Genomic DNA, 21,190 nt, shown 5'->3' with positions numbered 1-21,190 from the left:
AAACTATTATGAATGCTTACTAACGACTATGACATATGGCTCAGTTATTGAACATTAATGAGGAAATTGGAACAAAAACTGAAGGGGGCACAAAGAATTATGGATAATGCATGTTTGGAATTCCATTTAGAGACACTTTCTCTAATCCGATAAATGCAGCCCACATTTTAATCGGCACACACAGTTAACAATTTATATGCTTATTTTTTACTCTTGGGTTTTTCGGTAAAGTCACGTAGGTAAAAAATAAAATGAAATAAATGAAAACAACTAAATTAAATCACGACGTTTCGGGCGCAACACAAGCGTCCTTCTTCAGGTCGGGACAACGTAGCGAAAGCACAACCACTTAAGTGTGTCTAAGAGATGGCTGTGTGCTTATTTTTTGTAAACTTTATTCTTCTGGCTTCCCTGTGAAGAATTGTCATTGCCTGAAACATTGGCTATGTTATATTTAAGGCATTGTATTTGCGAATGTACTAATAATCTTGGGAGGTATTTTTTCTGACAATTCCCCATTTTTGAACCATTGGTCCACTGTGTACATAGCAAATTTAATTTAGAAGTTTGACCCTTCCAAAGTGTATGTTGTGGGTTATGTATTATTGAATAATGACAATTTTTTTTTAACCAGGAAAGCCTCACAGTCTCAAGACTCTTGTTCAGGAGGGTACCTTTGCCTTGGGATGTTTTGGTAGTAATGAATGTTTAGCATGTGCCAGGAAACCAGACGACTTGGGAAAAACCCCACCACGAGTATCAGGTGGCTGCTCTAACCTGCTTAACTTCTGAGATACAATATTATTGAGTGCAATCAGGGTGATTTTGTTATTGGTTTGTATGCATGAAGAATTTTTTTTTATCCACTCCAGTTCAATTGTTAACAGCCATTATAACGTATTACTTTAGTGCAGATGAAATCTAATTAATGTGTTGACAAGTGTAAGTGATTAATACTTGAATGTAATGAAGTGAAAAGTTGCAAATATCACCCATTCCTCTTGGAGTAATTGGCTTGCACGCATGCTTTTTGACTAAATTATGGGTCTTTTTTTCTACTCCATTTATCCCAGAATTGTTATCACAAGTGTAACAGGCACGTAATTTGAGAACAAAAATATATTTCGAGAAAAAAAACTCGACGCCAAATTGACACTGAAGGGTCGCTATGCCCATTCCCCGGGGCGATATACATCATAGTCGTCGGGCTGTTTCCTGGAGATTAGCAACAACTCGAGTTGGCAGGAGGAATAGTCAGTCGGTGACAGATAAGAGAGGCGTTCCGGCTGGCTTGGCTGTCAGCTTGCGTTGTTTACATGTATCCCAACACACAGCCTGAGGCACAGCACAGACTTCTAAGCTAGTGACGTATCAAGACGAGCTGGAGACTGTCTCGGCCAAGAATTCCTGCGAACCCTTTTGCATTCTTAAAGAAAGAGACCCCCCCCCCAAAAAACGAAAAGTGCTTTATCATCAGTAATTATCAATCTTCCGCGAGGTAAAGGCCTTCCAAAGCCATCTTACAATACTAACGCATGTATTTAAAGTTTCCCCCCCTCATTAAAAGAAACCTTAAATGAATGTCAGCAACCTGGGACCCACAGACTAGGCATGAATATATACAGATAGTCCCCGAGTTACGATGGTCCGACTGACGATATTTCGATCTTACGATGGCGATAGCGATAGGACAAAATTGTAAGATATTTTAAATTTCGCGCGGCAGGCAAACGCAGCAGCGTACGAGGTACGATACTGTACATTGGGATTTCATTTTAGGGTTGCCACGATACGGTACGTTCAATGCATGTCAAAAGTTTTTATAGCAGATCGGATTGTTTCTTGAAAAAACTTTCTATTAAATTGCAGTTCATATAGGTAGGCTAAGAATTTACCTTGGTTTTTTAACTTTACATTTTACTGTGCAATACAGTATTGTAATTAATAAATACATACAGTATATAGTTTATACAGTACGGTACTGTAAATTGCTCTGTTTTTCTAAATTATCACCATTCTTTAAGACTTCTGGGTAGGCTAGGCGACTATATTTTTGACTTACGATGGGGTCGTAACGCATCTCCATCGTAAGTAGAGGACTACCTGTAACATAAAACACATGTTTTTTTTTATCTTGGGTGGCATTTTCATTTATTTGCCTCTGACTAAATCCCTAAGAATGCTTGAAGCTAAGCAGGTTGAGCCTGGATAATGCATGAATGGGCAGCCACCATACATTATGGCTGTGGTAGACTACACAGAAACATCCACTGTTGTACTGTCCTTTTATGTATCCTTGAATCTGTACTGACCATTGGTCAGAGATTCCCCATATAACCCACATTGTGTGGGAGGCCTTCATCCAGTATTGGGTTGACAAAGGGTGATTGCTTTTTCCTGATATTGTTGGGGAGACCGCCTCGTTATTGTAGTGGGCTCATCACTGACTTACATGGCTGTGAGTGGTGGGGGGCTTGTGGCTTCGGATGGACTGAAATTATTGAAATTTTTGTGCTTGCAGATGGAGGAATTTTCTATCTTTTTAGAGAATCATTAAAAGTAATGATGGAACATTTGGGTTTCCACAATGAATTTTTCATGTGCATGAATTTTAAGAACATTTTTTCGCTCACTTTTCCTTGAGAGGTTTTGTGGCTTAGCGGTTTAATGAGTTCAATTTAATGTGGAATATTTTCATACTTATTCATATCACTACAAATAAGAAGGAAAGGCATTTCAAAGATTCACGGTGAACAGAATTGTAAAGGGGAGCCATAGATTTATTTGTGTAACATTTTGAGACTTAACGCTTTGAACATTTTTGTACAGTGGTAAATAAAGCATTCTTCAATCATGATATTAATCAAAGAATGTCCAGCCTAAACTTTGATACCTATAAATAATTGTGTACCAAAAGCACCCAAAAATACCATGCCTAATGAGATATTCGCCTGGTTTTGTGCGGTGGCAGAGGACATTTATTGTGTTATCTGACAAAGGCCGCTGTATAAATAGACCCGTAAATTGGACACGGTGTTTTTTTTTCTGGTTAACTTTAATAAAGGGAGTCAATGTTTGCGCTGCTCTTAGCTCTGTTCCGTTATGTACCCTGCACGCCCCAAGGCGGCGTAGCCTAGCGCTGACTCAGGCAGCGATTTTTCTACCACACAAACATGTCAAGATGCCGTCCGTTGTCTCCATCTGACACGCAAATTGGAACAAAGCGGAGCAGTGTAAACAAAAATAACATTAGTGTTAATTTAATGAAGGTGCTAGGAGCACAGGTGCATTGAATGTCACCGTTAACCAACCTTGTTCTGAACAAGACATATGGTAGATTGGTCTGCCAGCTGCTATTTTCGTCCAATTGCAAACCTAAGGTAAGGTGAAGAAGCAGTCCAACCGAGCCCTGTAGTGTCCTTGCAGGTGCTGAAGGGGGTTGATCCCCCGCTGCTCAAGGCTCGGCCCATTTTGCTAAACTCTTTTAGTCAAGTTATAAATTGTTGCTCCAAAATTGGTACAATGAAGCAATGGGCACTGCAGCCTTTCCTTGAGCAGAATGCATTATCAATAAAGCAGATGTTATCATTACGCATTCTGTTTAGCATTTGTTAAAAGTTAGCTTAACATCAGCTGTGTTGTGACCCCCCCCCCCCCCCAAATATATGTATGCCCCTCGTCTTTAAATTAAGTAATGCTACACGACCGTGTCAACCCCTACTGCACCATTGTAACTTGATACCAGCTTTTCCTTGATCGTTTTTGTGGGCAGAGGTAAGGCAATGGTGATGGGGTGGAGGGCATGTTGCCGTGTAATTAGCCACAGTGTTCTTAGTAAGCTTTTTGTTAATGGACAAGAAAACGACGGTTTGTGTTGCTTGCGGACTCTGTTAAATACACGTCGGTAAATGCGACCATCTGGCCTCTGCTTGCCTCTGAGAAGCGGGTGCGGTGTTTGCCAGCCCTAAACCGACCATGCTTGGGGGACCGACCACCTGTCAGCAAGGTCTGCCTCGCGGGTTGGATCGGTGCCAAGATGAGTTGCGTGGGTTTTTGCCGTGATCACGTGAATTGGATCATTTTTCTGAAGCTGCTAAATGTGTTGCCGATCTAACCAAGGTGTTACCATTGCAGGGTCCAGCATCAGGATGGAAAAGTATTTGCACAGAAGTTGTTCGAATATGCTGCTGTGTGTCCTCATCGTCGTTATCATCAGCCGTGATCTGCTGGATGAAGGCCCCTCCATACGCTGCAACGAACTATCTGGCTCCTGTACATGAGCTGATTTATTTGCTCTATTTTAATTGTGGTTCTCACTGGTGCATTTCCTCCTTTGGTTACCATTTTTAGTTTCTACCACTGGCAATGATTTCCAGGGAAGTGTCCTTAACCAAGCTCTTTTCATTTTCTTAACAGCAGTATGATGACTTTAACTTGGGGTATGTTCTCCAATTTATGCATTCTCATTTCTGTTTCTAAGTGTGATCTGAAAAGCATGGAGCTGTGCATGCTTTTATATATGCAGTGTTTTATGTATCTTAACTGTGTATTTACTGTATGCTAAGTATAAGTTATAGAGAAACAAATATTGTTTTTATCTGGCTGTTTGGACGGTCCCTGAGATATGGACATCCGATTTACGAACATCTACACTTAAGAACGAGCCACCATAAGATATTTTTTTTTTAACCATCTGAACGTTTGGTTTTTCTTGTGAACGAACCGTGGAACTAATTTGTTCGGTGAAGCAATCCTCTGCGAGATGCAATGAGTCTCAGCATCTCACTGGGAGTGAGTGACCCTAGGGGTTTGCGTAGGAGGGGTGGATGTTGCTACACACTGTCTAGGTGTTTCGTCCAGCACTTGAATTGATGAAGGACGGCACTGACCAAATTTCACACGGATGTTTTCCTTAACGTTACGAAATCACGTGGACAGCTCGCCATATGGCTCCATCTACCTGTCACCTCCTCCCGACACCAGCTGGCGCAGGTGAGATACTGCCGGACTCACTGGTGCAAGCAATAAACGTCTTAATTCTAGATTTGAAGCTTTCGTGACTGCAAGGATTCATACTCTTTGGTTCTTTCGGTAAAGTCACGTCGGTAAAAGATGAAATTAAAATTAATAAAAATAAAATAATAATAAATCACGACGTTTCGGAGGCAACACAAGTCTCCGTCATCAGGTGGGACCGTCACATCCATATTTTCTGTATCAAGTGATGACGGAGACTTGTGTTGCCTCCGAAACGTCGTGATTTTTATTATTTTATTTTTATTAATTTTAATTTCATTTTTTACCTACGTGACTTTACCGACAAAACTAATAAACGTCTTTTCACAGACCAATTTACATAAGTTGTGCATTATCTGTGATTTAGCTTCGTCTGGTTTCCTATTTTGCATCTGATGGTAATGTTTCTGTGTAATTCTACAACTGGCTTTTCAGAGCAGAGTCATTTGCTAATGACCGCGGTCGGGCTTTTCCCCACCCGGCTACTGAAATCACGGTGGTGGTGGTGGTGGTGTTGCCGCTTGCCCCTCCTCACAGGACGAACTCGGACTCGGCACTGCACACAAGCGCCGTCACCACGACGCCGCCAGACGGATTCTCGGTGCTTGGGCAGCAGGCAGCGACCGCACAGCCGGCACGACGGAACGGTAATGCTCGTCACCGCTTGTGTTGTTGTTGTTGTTTGACACAGCGTTGGTGTACGGTGTTTTTTCTGCAATATTTTGCTGTCTTTTCTTGGATTTTCTGTTTGCACTTAGTCACTTTAAGATGTTTTCTTGTTCATGTTTTTGTTTTTTGTTTGTTGCGGTTGCACCCGACTCAAGAGCCGAATGGCTCACAGGGCTATACCTAATAAATGAACTTGAACTTGTAGCGCACGCATTGGGTTCTTGTCCTCTCCTAATGTGTTACGGACAGGGAGGAGGTTGGACCAGCATCCGGTAGGGCAGCTCCACGCATTCGGTGACCTCAGTCAAATCCTCCCATGACCAAAAGTCGTCATTTAATATCGCCGTATTTTTGAAAATTACCAGGTATGAGGTCGATAGGGCTTGGATAGGTGACCACCATGTAAAAAATGTGTTATCGGCCACAGGTTTTTCGTGATGGGCAGCAGAAGGTTGTACAACAACAAAAATCTACTGTTGTACTGTACTTAAATGGCTTCCCGACGTGTATGCTCACATTGAACAACCCGTACTGACCAACTTGGTGAAGTATGTTTAAATTTCAGCCACGATCCGTGTGTTATGGGGATACCCTCATCCAGCAGTTGATTGACACGGCTCTACTACTAATTCTACTAGACAGTAAAAACACAACTAAATAATACATATGCGATATCCTTTTAAAGGTCAGTTGTTTATATGTTTAGAAAATGTGTGTGAATATCCACAGTGAGGAGACAAAGGCAGCGGGGTATGGTGCTGGCCGCATCACCCCCTGTGTGCAATTCCGGTCCAACAGACCTTATCCCAACAGCCTGAAAAGGTTATACAGGGGATCTTTTTGTGAGTGGTGGTACAGTTATTGACGCTTTCCACTACTTACCTCATGACCTGAGTAGATTGCAATCCATGTGTAGTGACATCAGGGATGTCACTGTATGGTGCAGCTTGTGTGTCTGTCTGTGTGTCTCCGTGTCTGTGTTTTGTCTCTCTCAAATTTAGTAATCTTTGTAAGAACGTAATCAACCAGGTTGGGTGTTAACTGTTGTGTTAGCCGACTCTCTGTTGTATTGCATTGTTTTTCTAAGTTTACTAGGTTTGTTTTTTACCTGATGACGATTGCTTGTGTTGCAATCGAAACGTTGTATTCTATTATTTAATTTATTTCCTTTCTACGTGACTTTACCGAAAGAACCAAAGAGTAACACGTTTTAGTAAATTGTATGTAGTGCTAGACTGGTGAATGTAAAAATAATCCGTCTTATAAAACGTGGCTTCGGGCAAACTTGGGGAGGCAATAACCCAGTGGGATTAATGTGCTTCAGAAAAATTTGGATACACGCTGAAGCTGTGAGGTATGGTTTTGTGCCCTCCGTAGATGTCTGTGTGATACTTGATGTTAATTCAGCTCAAAACAAAATTATGACCTGAAATCATTAAACAAAATTACATGAAAACTAATTGAAAGCCTGGTAGAGCAGTAGCGTAGTCGTATTCACACTGCTATGAACCCGTCGACCAAGTTCAATTGCGGTTCATGGCTGATGTCAGTGGCAAGTGATATCTGAACCAATCCTCAACCCGCCCCCTCTTCCAAGCCCACACTGACCAGTGTGGTGAAGTATGGTCAAATAAACCCCCACTACTACCATGGATTGTTTTGTTATGTTATTTTAAATTCTAACCATCAAATGCATTGTTTTGTCTTGAAACGCTTTGTAAAACCCACCTTTAACAATGATACATTTTCCGGTCAATTATTTAGATCAATACTGGTCTATAAAAATCGACTTTTATTGGGCTGTAAGTTACATCTTCGCTTTCAATGTCGACCCACCCTGCAGTGCATTCTGTCAAGGGGCACCTTCATCCTAATTGGGCTGCTTCTGTTTCGCATCGAGTACCTGTACAGTTTTAAAGGTAGACGATGTGTAGGTTGAATAATGTGCCCATATGAAGCTAAAATTACCAAACGGCATGGCTTGCCAGTGACAGCCCCATTTTCAGAAAGCCTGTCCCCCCGTATCCCAAAGAATTTGCGAAATACGGGATTCTGTCCTAGTTTAAATTATTCTGGACTCATGCTCGACTCATGATGCTGAGCAAAAGAGCGTGGCTATGTGCATAGTGAGCAGGGTTGTCAGATGAGACAGGCAGCATCTATGAGCAAAAGGCCAAGCCAATGATCACAAACAGCGCGGCCACCCACCGCATGGGCAGGGCGGGTGGTTGAGTGCACGTGGCTGTCTAAAGCCAGAGGGGTTTCCAGCTCACCTTGTATCTTGGTTGAGCCTCCCAGATATTTGGTATGTGTATCTAAAGCTGCGGTTAAACGGTGTAACGTTTTTTCCCATCATGTTATCATGACAATGTTCTTGTCTTTGTTGCTCCGATTGCCATGAAATCCAACACTAAGGATAAAAAGTTATACGTTGGTCTGAAACTCACTGCAACCTAATTTAAATTCAATTCAAACTTTTGCTGATCTTGTTGTTGTGCATGCAATAATACTTTGGTTAACTGGGCTATCATATCAACAAGAAAAAAAAATTGGTAGTGACCAAGCGGAGACGATCATCTCACAAAATTTGGGGAACCAGTATTTAACTGTAGTGTTTTTTTTTTTTGTTGCAAAGCTCCAAAGGCCCAAAATGGCAAGTGGTCAGCAACAAACGTCACTCATGAAGTTGTAATAGATAATGTTTCTTGAAATCGAGCATAAGTTTTAATGACGTGAGATTAGAGACAATGGAATATCATTCGAAGGTCGAGGAGTGTGAGAAAGAAATCTATTTAAAGAAGTGTTTTGACCTGCAGTGTGGTGGTTTAACGCGGTACGGACGAGGCGATATAATCACGAGCAGCTGCCTGACATGGGTCAACTCTACTGTGCTCCACAGAGGAGGGGCTTTTGATTGTGGACAAGGCGGCCGTCGACAAGCAGGCCTGGGAGACCAAGGTGGGTCGCACAGACACAGCGTGGAGCCGCAAAAGTCCCGCGGAATTTTGAGAAGACCCAAGGGAGTGTGCCAGGGTGGGCTGCATTTGGGGGATATTCGCAACGCAGTGAAAACCTTCCTGGGCCATCTTCAGACTTTGGATTGGTTCGCAAGTACGGCTTAATTCAACCAGGAACGTGCATGTCGGCGATCAAGTAAATGTTTCCACACTCGGGACACTGCGCATTTCTCTTGCTTAAGCTGTGGCTACGAGTCACGTGCCATCTGCTCCAGTCTACCGGCTACCCAGAAAGCATTGGGTGAGAAATCAAGCCTTGGGTGCAAGGCATGAATACAGTAATACCCCCCCCGGTTTACGTCGGGGATGCGACGACAAATATCGAAAGGAGGTAAATCAAAGCGATTTACAGGGTAGATGGAGGCGACGGCTGAGAGGCGATGGTTCCAAGAAAGGACGAATAATGCTTTCGGCAATGTAAGTGTGGGTTGAGGCAAGACAAATCAGGTAGCGGTATTAATAAAGTGACGACGTATTTGCCAAACAACGTAAAATGGGGAGACGTAAATCGAAGTATTACTGTACTTGCTAATTTACACACTTGGTAACTCGACTGCTGGATCACGGCCCAGATGTGGCCAGCGAGGACTCTTAGCTTGGCTAACTGATGGAGACAACTCGCGCTTTATTCATATGTAATCGCGAATATTTATTTTATCCATGCAGGTATAGTTATCTACTTACAGTACTAACCACAGAATTCTATTTCATGAGACCTTTCTCGGCATAAGAATGCTGCCGTGGTGTTTGTGTTTGCAGAATGTACTTGCAATTCCGAGGTTGCCAGTTCCATTCAATCTCCTGGCATGGCATTATTACGATTAAGATTTTGCTGGGCTGCACATTTCCATTTTTTCCTTCACATTGTTTTTGGGTTTTTTCTGCTTTCTACACAGAATGCATCGCCATCGACGACATCATCGTCATCTCGACCAAAGTCGTGCGAAGTCCCCGACATCAAGTAGGTCACGATGGATGAACACGCATGACGTGCGCAATGCCGGATTTAACCGCGTGCGTGATGAGGCCCGGTGTCCAACAGCTTCCGTCTTGTTTGTTCTTTTTTTGCCTTCCTAGGCCTAATTAGGGCTCTACACCTGGGGAAATTCATGAGCCATAACCAGTGATGTTTGGTAATTAAGGGTGAGGCGCGGCGGGAATTTGTAGGTTTTGTTGTGGATGAGTAGAAGGTACTTTTACTGGTAGGAACCACCTGGTTCCACCAGCCCACAGGGGATTATTGTGTCCGTCCGTCTGTCGTGCATCCAAAAATAGGAGGGGTGGGACTGGGTGGGGAGGGGAGGGTGGGGAGGGGCTGGGTAGGGAGGGAGGGTGGAGCTGGGTGGGAGGGGTGGGGCTGGGTGGGGAGGGGCTGGTCACCCCGTGGTGCCCTTATAAAACTCAACGTTTAACCTACTCACGCCGGCTTGTGCCCGCCCTCACAGTCGGCCATATTTGCGGAATACACCACGCCGCCGTTGACCCTGGCCATTGACCAAGCAACCCAACGTTCCTACCAGTTTAACATTCCAAGGGTTCGGCGCTTAATTGTGCCAGCTTTTATTTTTAGCATTCTCCCATTGGAGTTGACAAATTATTTCAACACTCTCTGATCTGTTTTTTTGGGTTCTATCGTATGCTGTTTCGGCATGAGAGAGCTACACAGGACAACCATGAAAACATGCGTACTACAGTACACCCTTGATTCCGAGATTTTTATAATTGCGCTTTTTGCATATTCACTACAAATTTACTAAAGTGCAATTGGAAATTCGCGGGTTTGCATTTAAAATATTCGCAGCCACAGCATGCTACTGCCCTTCAAAAATTGTTGTCATGTGGTGAGGCGTGGGAGCGGTGTGGATGGTGAGAGCGCAAAAATAGCTCACGGCTCTTTCGCCATCTCTCTCAGTCTGGCTTTGTGCGCAGCACTGTTTACACGCGATTACTTTCCTTGACAATGTTTTTGGAATTGCGTACCGTACAAGTCATTTATTCATTGATATTTGCACGTTTAAATGTTTACATTCGTCATTATGAAAGGCAAGTTAAATAATATTTGTAAACGTAATAAATGTTGTGTGTTCCCTAACCCTGTTTTCCTCAAACTGTAAGTATTCATATTCGCGGATTTAACATATACGCCGTTCTCCATGAAAGTATCACCCGCAAATATTAAGGGTTTACTTTGCTTCAAACACTTCAAATCTAGCAGTCCCCTGGTAGAGAGCGCACACACACATACACAGAACATGTTAATTTCCATCTCGTAATATAATCAGGGATCCATCTCCAGACGTAGGCACTCACTGCCTCATTCGTTTTTTTTATCAGCTCAAGTTTTGTTAAGACAGCCTGACCACCGCTGTCTTAGTCGAGAGTTTTTCAGATCCCTCTCGTCCGCCACATTGCAGTGGTGAACACCACCAGATAAAAGAAAGCGACAACCCAGCAAACGCATAGCTGTTATCAAGCAGACACTAGGCTTGTGTTAATTTACCTCTTCCACGCACCTTATTTATACTGAGGCATGAGCCTCTGCATATAGTTACAGCACCCGACTTTATGTACTTTGTACCTTGAATGTATTGGTACACATCACAAAGGATGTTTCTTACTGGTAGGAACCTCCTGGTTCCACCAGCCCACAGGGAATTATTGTGTCCGTCCGTCGTGCATCCGAAAATGGGAGGGGTGGGGCTGGGTGGAGAGGGGAGGGTGGGGCTGGGTGGGGAGGGGCTTGTCACCCCGTGGTGCCCTTATAAAACTCAACGTTTAACCTACTCACGCCGGCTTGTGCACGCCCTCACAGTCGGCCATATTTGCGGAATACACCACGCCGCCGTTGACCCTGGCCATTGACCGAGCAACCCAATGTTCCTACCAGCTCCCTCCGCAGGAATGTGTTTATATTCGGCATTTAAAATTTAACACTGCACCCGGCAACAATGAGTTAGACTTGGGGGTCACTGTTTCGTTTGCATTGTTTCTTATTATTTCTGCCTTCGTACATTTTAGTTAACTGAATTAGGCAAAATGTAAGATAAGCATATAGCTTGCATATTATTTCCATCGATTGTGAATCATTTATTTATCCAGATTATTTTCACATGCATGATTGTGTGTATCTGTCATGAATATAAGAATACATATTAAATGATGACGTGAGGAATCATTATATGTGGAGTAGATGTGCAACCGGGCTGAAAAGTGTCACATTGTCCAACACGAGTTTGAAACTGTTATTTAAAGACTTTAAAGTTACAATGCTGCTTTGCATTACCCCCATCTCTTCCAAAACATCTGGCCAGTGTGGAGGAGTAGGCCAAATACCTTCTTGAGAGCATCTCTATATCTCCTTTTCTAGTGGGGACTTCTTTATGGACAACAGTGGTGTGAGCAAGTAATTGGAGGGCTGCACTTTTACTTGAATCAAACCGTAACTATCTCTGCTTAACAACCCCCACCAGCATCTTCCCGTCGGGCGACCAAGACGCGTCGAGCGTGCCACACGTCCCTGGTGCCCTCAACACGGGCGGCTCGCTCCCCGACCTCACCAACCTTCACTTCCCGTCGCCACTGCCCACGCCGCTCGACCCTGACGAGTCTTCATCTGCCTTCCCGGCGCTCACCGGCGGCGGAGGTGGTGGCAACGGTGCCGCGAGTGGAAACGGTGGTGGCGGCGGAGGAAACATGACCCACCTGGGCATCGCGCCGCCAGCGCAAGGTACAGCGACCATTGCCAGTCGTCTGTGGTGACGTGAGGTATAAGCAAACCAAGAAAAAAGCTTAAGGCCCCAAACAGATCAGGGAGCCCTGAAGTCGTGAAGAAAATCAAGCTAAAAAAATTTCAGATCATGTAAATATCCTTGTAAACATTAAATGCCAATTAACATAACCATCTCAGAAATTTACATGATCTCTTTCTTCTCCGTAGCTCTCTTCTTAGTACCGTATATTTCGTGCATATTTCTGTCATCCCACTACATCTGTTTCTTGTCTATATCGCCTCTGCCGTCTCACACTTGGAGTATATCAATTGAAAAGGGCGGGGGGTGCACCAAATATAATATTCTGCTTTGGGCCCCCAGTGGGCTAGCACCACCACTGTCTGTCATGACCTGAAATTTGACACAAGCGGGACCCCATGACCGCAGAGTTAATGAACGCGAGTGTCGTGTTTCATGGGGATCCTCGCCAATGTGACCCCATCAAATTGGAGTGATGACCCAATTTGGGGTCATGACCCCCGAGTTTGAGAACGGCCACCCTGACAGAGTCTGTTCCGCTATTGCAGGTTGGTGTGGAATTTATATATTTTTTTGCAAAAGAAAATAGCAATTCTTTTTCTCCAATTCAATTGCTGCCTCTTGTCACAGAGATGAATAATTTATTCTGAACACTCCAGAACAATGCATCACCCTCTATGCTGAAGGACAGCTCCTGGGGGCAGATATCACGGAACTACTTGGAAGATCCCTTCAAGCCTGAAGCATATCGGGCGAATATCATGCTAGATAAGGCTTCATGAACCTGACTGCTGCTGCTGGGATTGTAAAGTCTGCTGCTTTCGCTGTCCATTTTGCTGTGCCTGGTGTTATCGTGCTTGCCACTGCTGCATGTAACTGCTGCCACACAAGCCCAGTCTACAGTAAGTGGTTAGTATCGTCACAATCGGCGAGCATCACATGTATACTCCATTACATGTATCATCGTGTTGTATTGCCACTCTTAATTCGTTCCCAGCCTTCTGTGGACTATGGAGAGTGGGTAGGAGGATGACTTAAGTCACAACAAGTGATGAAGCTACACACAGTCGCACCTAAATAAAGTTTAATATATTTTAATAAAGTTTTACCTTTTTTTTTTATTCACATTGTACTGGGCAGCACTTTTCTATACACCATGTTATACAATATTTTTGTCAATTTGTAGTAAAAATAGATATTCTTTTGGATTTTTGGAGCTGGTATTTCATTGTATATCAAAGATCATATCCTTCACAGATGGGATCAGATCCCGAATTTTATGTACTGTGTTAAATCGAGCCTGGATCTTGTGTTTGCTCAAGATTTTGGAAATCTTTTTGGCGACGCCTGCTATGTATGGTATGCAATACCCTGGCGTCTACAAACTAAGCTGTGTCTGCGGCAGTAGTTACATTGGGGAAACTAAGCGACATGTCTCGGACCGTGTTCGTGAGCATAAGGCAGATTTGAAACACAGTTGGACCAACACGTCGACCGTGGCTGATAATTGTTTTAATGCGGTTGGCTCACGAAATAAATTTCTCTAAAACGAAGGTACTTTGTAAACCCACTGGCTATCAACAAGGATTCGTTCATGAAGCCATCCATATATACAGACAGACAATTTCAACCGAGAGGATGGGTACAAACTCCGCAATCATTGGAAACACGTTATCAACCAGGTTAAGTCATAACTGGCTGTGATGTTCCCATCCCGCCACCTTCCGATGTAAATTTTTTCTTTTTTCCCCATGGCTTCGGCTCTCCGATTTCACATTACCAAGTTGAATTTCTCGCACCAACGCCGGTGGCTCTGCGATCTTACATTAACATGCTAATCTCTGACATTAACATAGCCACCCGCGCACTCATTGCGGAGGCCACTCTCTGATCTTACATTAACATGCTAATTTCTCACAGTAACATCACTAGCCCCATCCACTTCATTCATGACCCGAGGCCTACACCCTATAAAACAGTCTGCATTCTGCAGCTTCCCCCCCTCTTTCCTCCTGATAACGATCGCTTGTGTTGTGATCGAAACGTCGTCGTTTTTTGTTTATTTTATATTTATTCATTTTTATTCATTTGTACCTATCTACGTGACTTTACCGAAAGCCTCACTTGATACAGTAAATCTAGCTGTGACGGTCCCACCTGATGACGGAGACTTGTGTTGCCTCCGAAACGTCGTGATTTATAATTTTATTTAGTTTCTATTAATTATATTTTTGACCTACGTGACTTTACCGAAAAAACCTAAGAGTATTTACCGAAAGACCGAAAGAATATGAATTCCTGCAGTCACGAAAGCTTTAAGTCTAGCGTTATTATACAAGAAGATGCGTTACCTGACATGATGCCCAACTAATATCATTGGTGGTAAAGATTTTGCTTTACGTAACCATAGCACAAATTCGGCCAATACTTTTGTCATATCTGGGGTGGACCACATTTCCGACCTTAATAAAATTTAAAGTAAAGAAGTCACATTGATTGATATGATGCAGCACTCTCTTATTTATCATCCTTGCCGGCGGTCAATGACCTCCTTATCACGCGTCCAACGCTCATACCGTGGCTGCTCTTTCATCTCGTCCACATCTGTTTAAGCACCATGCAGTCGGTCGTAACAATTCTCTTTGTGCTTCTTTCCTAGCCCTGCTCCAACGAGGACGTCTTATTTTTACAAAGTCACTTTTCCCAAGTTTATATAACTTGGTTCAATAAAAAAATACATTTATCTATTACAGCTTCAGTCGTGCTATTTATTCTTGGCCGCTAAGCATTTTTCTCGACTTTAGAATTCCTTCCCATTCTCTCCTCCCAAGCTATTAGAATCTTACTCAATTCCAAAAATGTATCAAATCTTATCTATTACACCTCAAATAGTGCTTTTTGTCGCTGGCCCCTTGGCGTTTTCGGCCTTTAGACCTGTTTTCAGCAACCACGATTTTATCAAATTAATCGCCAGGTGCGGCGAACTTTTGACACACACAAGCACCTGCGCTTTTGTGTTTGCGTAAAGGGTTTTAAATGTTGGTTTATTATCCCCCTTCCACATTGCTCGTCTGGCTTTTTGGGCAAAAAGTGCTCCCTTGAACAAGGGTCTAAAACTTTTAGCTCAAATGCGATAACGCTGCTCACAAGTTCGCTTTATTATTTTCTTGTCGCCGTTCTGTCTGGTGTTTTCGGTAATATTTGGAAAGTGGTGACGGCTAGAATTTTTTAAATGTATTAGAAATTGTTCGGTTTATAGATGAGCAGCTGTAACCTCACTGCACCCTATTGCGTGTGCGTTTGTGCGCATGAATCTTTTGCCGTAATGCAGTGTTTATAATCAAATGTTTAATGATTCACTTCCTGAATGTTTGTATAGAAGCCTTAAAATAGGGACTATTAAGGATTTTTGTGTTCAGATTTATACAGTCATGATTTATTGCCCACAAATAAAAGGAAGCTACTGCAGTGTTTTTGTTATCACACAGGATTTCTGAACCAAAAGTCGACAGTTCCATATCCTGGCAGCGGTGGCATGACCCACCATTTGCAGGGTTGCACCTTTAGCTATTTGGCCCACAGGATGAAAAGGTTCCCTATTCCTTGCCTTATGGTAACACTTTTGTTCCCCTCCTACAACCTCGCCCCTCATTTTAAGTTCTAAGTTTATTTTGATTGGTTACATGGATAATCCTGTTTAGCCAGTCGTTCGGCTATTTTACTTGGGCGATCTTTGCGTGAGAACAGCAACAACAAAACAAAAACACCAATATTGCAGAGAACCAGCACAAGGGGTCTTTGAGCAATATGTCCTCACCTCTCTCTACGCTGTCTTTGTCTCCCATGTATCGTGTCAGCCATGGGGGCACGCCAGACTTGCCCCCGGAGAAACAGGCCTCCTCCCGTGGGGCCTCTGACCATGGCCCTCACCTCGAGCTCAGATGCCCACACGCAGCAACAGCAGCAGCAGCAGCAGCATCAGCAGCAGCAACATCAGCAGCATCAGCACCAGCAGCAGCAACAGCAGCAGCAACAGCAGCAGCAACAGCAGCATCAGCAGCAGCAGCATCAGCAACAGCAGCAGTCATCGCCGACCCTCTCCCCGACACTCTCGCCCATCTCACGGGTGAGCACTCTTATCATCATACACATAATTCTTATCATCATAATAATCATCAACATCGTCACCCCCCCCCCCTCTCCGGCAATTCAATGATTCAACGAATTGGCACCATTCAGGGTTGCGATTTTATTTAAGGATCAGTTTATTGTTTAATGTTGTGGTGAGTGATATTGCCTCGAGTTACTGCGAGGTCGGATTAACACATTACAACAAGACTTTAAAACATGTATTGATTATATATTAAATGGGTGGTTCGATTCACTTATTGTGAATTTAGCAATTGATATTAATCAATGTGCCATATCACCTGTAGTTTTCAGCATCTGCCATGAGCATCATCATCGTAATCATCATCATCATACGCGTCATCATTATCTTAGGCAGCGGCAGCAGTATCATCATTATCAGTCAGCATTATTCTTCCCAGCACATCACCCAGTCGTTATCCACTGCTGGATAAAGGTCTGTTCATGTAGATGGCACTATACTTGTTGGTGTGCAGCTATAGTCTGCTTCCCTCCTGCCTCACGTCATTACTCTTCTCTCCTCTTAGCCAACCCTTTGGCTTCATTTTCCATCACTCATTTTGTTGTTCATCAGTTGCGTAATCCCTTCTAGTGCCACTGCCTTCAGACTGGTGCAGTTGTATGAACGTCATTTCGCTGTTGGATGATGGCCCCTCACGACACTGCGGGTCATGGAGATTATTCGAGTATATATTCTTAGGTTTTTCGGTAAAGTCACGTAGATAAAAAAATTAAATTAATTAAAGTAAAATAAAAATAAAATAAAAATTACGACGTTTCGGAGGCAACACAAGCCTCCGTCTTCAGGTGGAACCGTCACAGCACGATAGCTGTATCAAGAGAAATTCCAAGAAAACAGTCCTTGTATATATCCTGGTTGAGGGTGGGAGGAGCCAAGGTAGGCCCTGGATATTATTATTGTGAGGCTGAAGCACGCTGTTAGGAATGAGCCTTTGTTGTGTAGACTGGTTGAAAAGAGAGAGAAAAAAGGCTCAGTCCCATTTACACGCACCTTTACATCAGCCTCACCTTAACAACTTTTTTCAACCAGTCGAGTATACTTTACACTGGTCAGTGCGGTTTGGAGCATAGGTGACGGGCTACAGTGTCCGATCCTATAGGATCTCAGAAGATAAGCAGGATTGAGCTGAAGATGACTACCATGCATAAAACAAATGTTCAGGCTGCTGTGGGAATACATAGTCAGCAGAGGACAGTGCTCCAAATGTCTATGCTCCCCACCTTCATTACCTGCACTGACCAGCGGGGAGTATGTGTGTATGTTGAATTTATTTCGCAACGTACGTATCCAACAGTGTTAATTGAAGGTGCGGGGGAAGGATAACAAACTAAACACAAAAAGTTGTTCTAAAGAAATGAGTTTTCAATGTACATTTGAAAGTGCACAGCTCCAATGGCTTCCTAATATTGGAAGGAAGAGCGTTCCAGGCGTCCCGCAGAAGCGCATCAGAAAGGAATCGATGCAGCGACCGTATTTGTTCGATGGTGAGCCAAAAGCCGCTGTGAGGACGGTCAAATAAGCCCCATGACCTGCACAGCGTTGGACGGCCTTCATCCAACAATGGATTGACAAAAGGGTTGTACATGTATGCCAAAGGCAGATAGTTATTAAAACAGGATGAAAATTGTGGTTCACATTTGGAGTAGATTCGTAAGGAATTGTAAAACGCTTTGTATATCATAAACAATGTGGATTGCCAAAGCTAATGCATAGATTTCCTAATCATAGTTACTTTTTCAATGACATCTTCAAATCTCAAAATGAAAAGAAATACAAACAACCGCTTACAAGCACAGAAATTGCTACATTCATCCAGCCTTTAGCTTCATCTGAGTGTGAGCTTACATTGCATTTTTAAATGAACTGGGGGATTGTGGTAAGCTCGATGATAATCCATGGGTGGTGGGTATAGGTGAGTTGGCGAGTGGGCGGGAAGGTGCACGTGAGTGGTTGGATATGCGGGATGGGTGGGCGACAGACAGGCGGATGGCCGAGTGGCTAGGAGGGAGGATAGCCAAAAATTAGAATATAATAAAAACCAAGCTCACGTCTGATCCTCGTACCATCTGCCGCCAGCTGACGAAGAAGCTTAGTGAGCGGTATTTTTTCCCGGCAAAGAACAGCAGTGCTAGCAGGAATACAGCGTGTAAAAATCCGCAGGGAAAGAGAATAATAATAACTAGCATTTTGCCCATCCAAGGACGGGTGTATTGCAGTAAATCTGAAACTTGCAAGCGCTAAACAGACCGCCACGTGATATTCATTGCATCAATGCGCGTGCAATTTGTAAGGGCACGGTGACACCGACCTATTTAATTTCAAGGTTATAATCCCTTGTTCATTATGACGTCCTTTTTAAATCCTTTATATTAAGTTCGCTTGCTTGCGTGCTTGCTTGCTTGCTTACGACCGTGCAAACCTTTCAGTCGTTTTTAACCCACTTCCCGTGATCCAATCGAGCTGACATTTTGCACACAGACTCGTTGTGCGAGACAATTAATGTTCGTGGGAAAAAAATTTCCAAAATTTTACACTGTTTAGGGAAAACAAATTAAATATTTAATTACCAATTGTTTAATACTGCAGACAATCATCTGACCCATAGGTGGCAGCCATCTCAAGCCAAAGGACGAGAGGACTCTAGCCTCCACGCATATAAAGGATTTAGAGTGAAAAACTTTGTTTTTACGGGTTATACTTATTTAATGGATAGAATTGCAACCCAGAAATAATAATGACATTTGATTGAATTGCTGGGAGAAGCAAGGGAGGGTAAATCGATTAAAGTAGCGTTTAATTACGTGTCTAGTGTTCAGGTATGTTGCTTTTGTTAATGTGCTGATTAAACTATGTGCCTAGTATTTAAGCACATGCTTAGTCTTAAAGTGTATGGCTATTGTTCAAGCACATGCAGTGTCTGTTGCGGCGTGTTGCTGATGAGCTGCTTGAAGAGGGAGGCCTCGCTGGTGCAGGTGGTGTGACGGCCTCCCTTCCATCAGCCGATGACATAATGTAGTTGTACAGTTGGTGTGCGATGTTTACGACTGGCAGGCCGTAACACTGGATGCTGCCAGCCTGGGCTTCGATCCATCCCTTGTACAGTACCCCTTCTACCAAACGCAACAACAACCACAGCAGCAGCAACAGCAGCAACAGCAGCAACAACAGCAGCAACAGCAACAACAGCAACAACAGCAGCAACAGCAGCAACAGCAGCAGCACAACCCTCAGCAGCATCAGCAGCAGCAGCACCACCACCATCACCACCAGCAGCAACAGCAGCAGCAGCAACAACAGCAGCAGCAACACCAGCACCAGCAGCACCAGCAGCAAGCGGAGCAGGCACAGGCACTAATGCAGACTTCCCAACAGGCCGCGATGCACCAGCACACCATCGACACCAACGCAGTCAACGTGAGTGAGATGTCTATTCTATTTCTGAGGGCAAACCGCGCACCGGAGGTCTAATTTATCCATCCGTTACTTCCACATGTTCGGTTGGTGGATAATTGTGCAAGCCGAACATAGCCATGGCCCAAATTATCGACTGTAGCAGCAAAGAATAAAATGTGTTCCTGGAGTAGGCAACACAAGCGCAGGTAACTACGTCAATGTGGTTTAAATTCTGTCTGGATGTTTTGTTGACTAAATTACCTTACAATTACAAGTATCAACACCAGGTCATCTGGCAAAATTACGATGAGCACCTCTTGCCAAAAGCTGTGCAACATGACCCAGAGTTAAAGATTGGCCTCTACAGAATGACATCATAGCATCACTTCTGAGGTCCCTGTAATTAGCCAAATTTATTTAACGAAACAATTTAATGTGATAAAATTTGTACATGATTTTTGGTTCATGCAGCCATCAGCAACTGGGTGGTTTAATTACGGGTAACTGCAACACATTCTAATCCAGTATCTCAGAGTGGTACAGTTTGAACTCCTAACAAGGTCATTATGGACTCATTTGCTGACCACCCAAATACACCAATAGAACATCTGTAACATGAAACGGCTTGGAGTTGTTGGTGAGATTGTTAACCTCTTTTGCATGACTTTTCAAGTCCCCAAAGAATGGAGTAAAGTGCAATGCTGAGCGATTGCTCAGTGAATCCATGTTTATTTAGAACCAGGTGAGAGCCCTTGGACATTGACAAAGATAATCGATCAAAACCACATTTTTTAAAGAAATAAGCATTGAGAGGTGCAATATTGGAATTTCGCCCAGGGACAGTGTTGTTTGACTATACTTAAGCGCAATAGTCAATGCAGGTTGGTGAAGAGGTGGGGTGGAGGGATAACAAAACGATTTTGAGATATCACCACTGACGTTAGCCTTGGTTGGGAATCGCATCCTGGTCACCAGGTTTGTAGCTCAGTGTGCGAGCCACTGCACCACCCTTCTGCAGGTAATTACAGAATTTATCATTTTAACAATTAAAAATAGAGCTTACAGTTTCATGTATGCTCCTGTGTAATATGTGCCTTTAAGGTATGGTTGAAGATAATCTTGTTTATATCTTCCAAGCAGTGAATCCAACTGTTCATTAAGAAGTGACAGGGAAG

The 21,190-nt window shown here is 43.4% G+C and overlaps 1 protein-coding gene across 3 annotated transcripts in view; it reads left to right on the top strand.

Annotated features, from left to right (window-relative positions):
• CRTC1 (CREB regulated transcription coactivator 1) overlaps positions 1-21,190 on the top strand; it is a 51,152-nt gene that overhangs the window by 21,231 nt on the left and 8,731 nt on the right. For 2 of the 3 annotated variants that reach the window (XM_061558721.1, XM_061558786.1), the window contains exons 4-10: positions 4,931-4,992; positions 5,554-5,663; positions 8,585-8,643; positions 9,599-9,663; positions 12,173-12,429; positions 16,309-16,577; positions 19,647-20,036. In XM_061558721.1, the coding sequence (XP_061414705.1) occupies positions 4,931-4,992; positions 5,554-5,663; positions 8,585-8,643; positions 9,599-9,663; positions 12,173-12,429; positions 16,309-16,577; positions 19,647-20,036 (1,212 nt within the window). The remainder of the gene's footprint in view (positions 1-4,930; positions 4,993-5,553; positions 5,664-8,584; positions 8,644-9,598; positions 9,664-12,172; positions 12,430-16,308; positions 16,578-19,646; positions 20,037-21,190) is intronic. The other variant, XM_061558869.1, reaches the window with a different exon arrangement.

This window comes from Lethenteron reissneri, chromosome 1 (assembly GCF_015708825.2).
Source record: "Lethenteron reissneri isolate LAM-NWPU_2019-01 chromosome 1, ASM1570882v1, whole genome shotgun sequence".
NCBI lineage: Eukaryota > Metazoa > Chordata > Hyperoartia > Petromyzontiformes > Petromyzontidae > Lethenteron > Lethenteron reissneri.
Note: the sequence above shows the minus strand (reverse complement) of the source record. Positions and strands in the feature narration are given on the sequence as shown.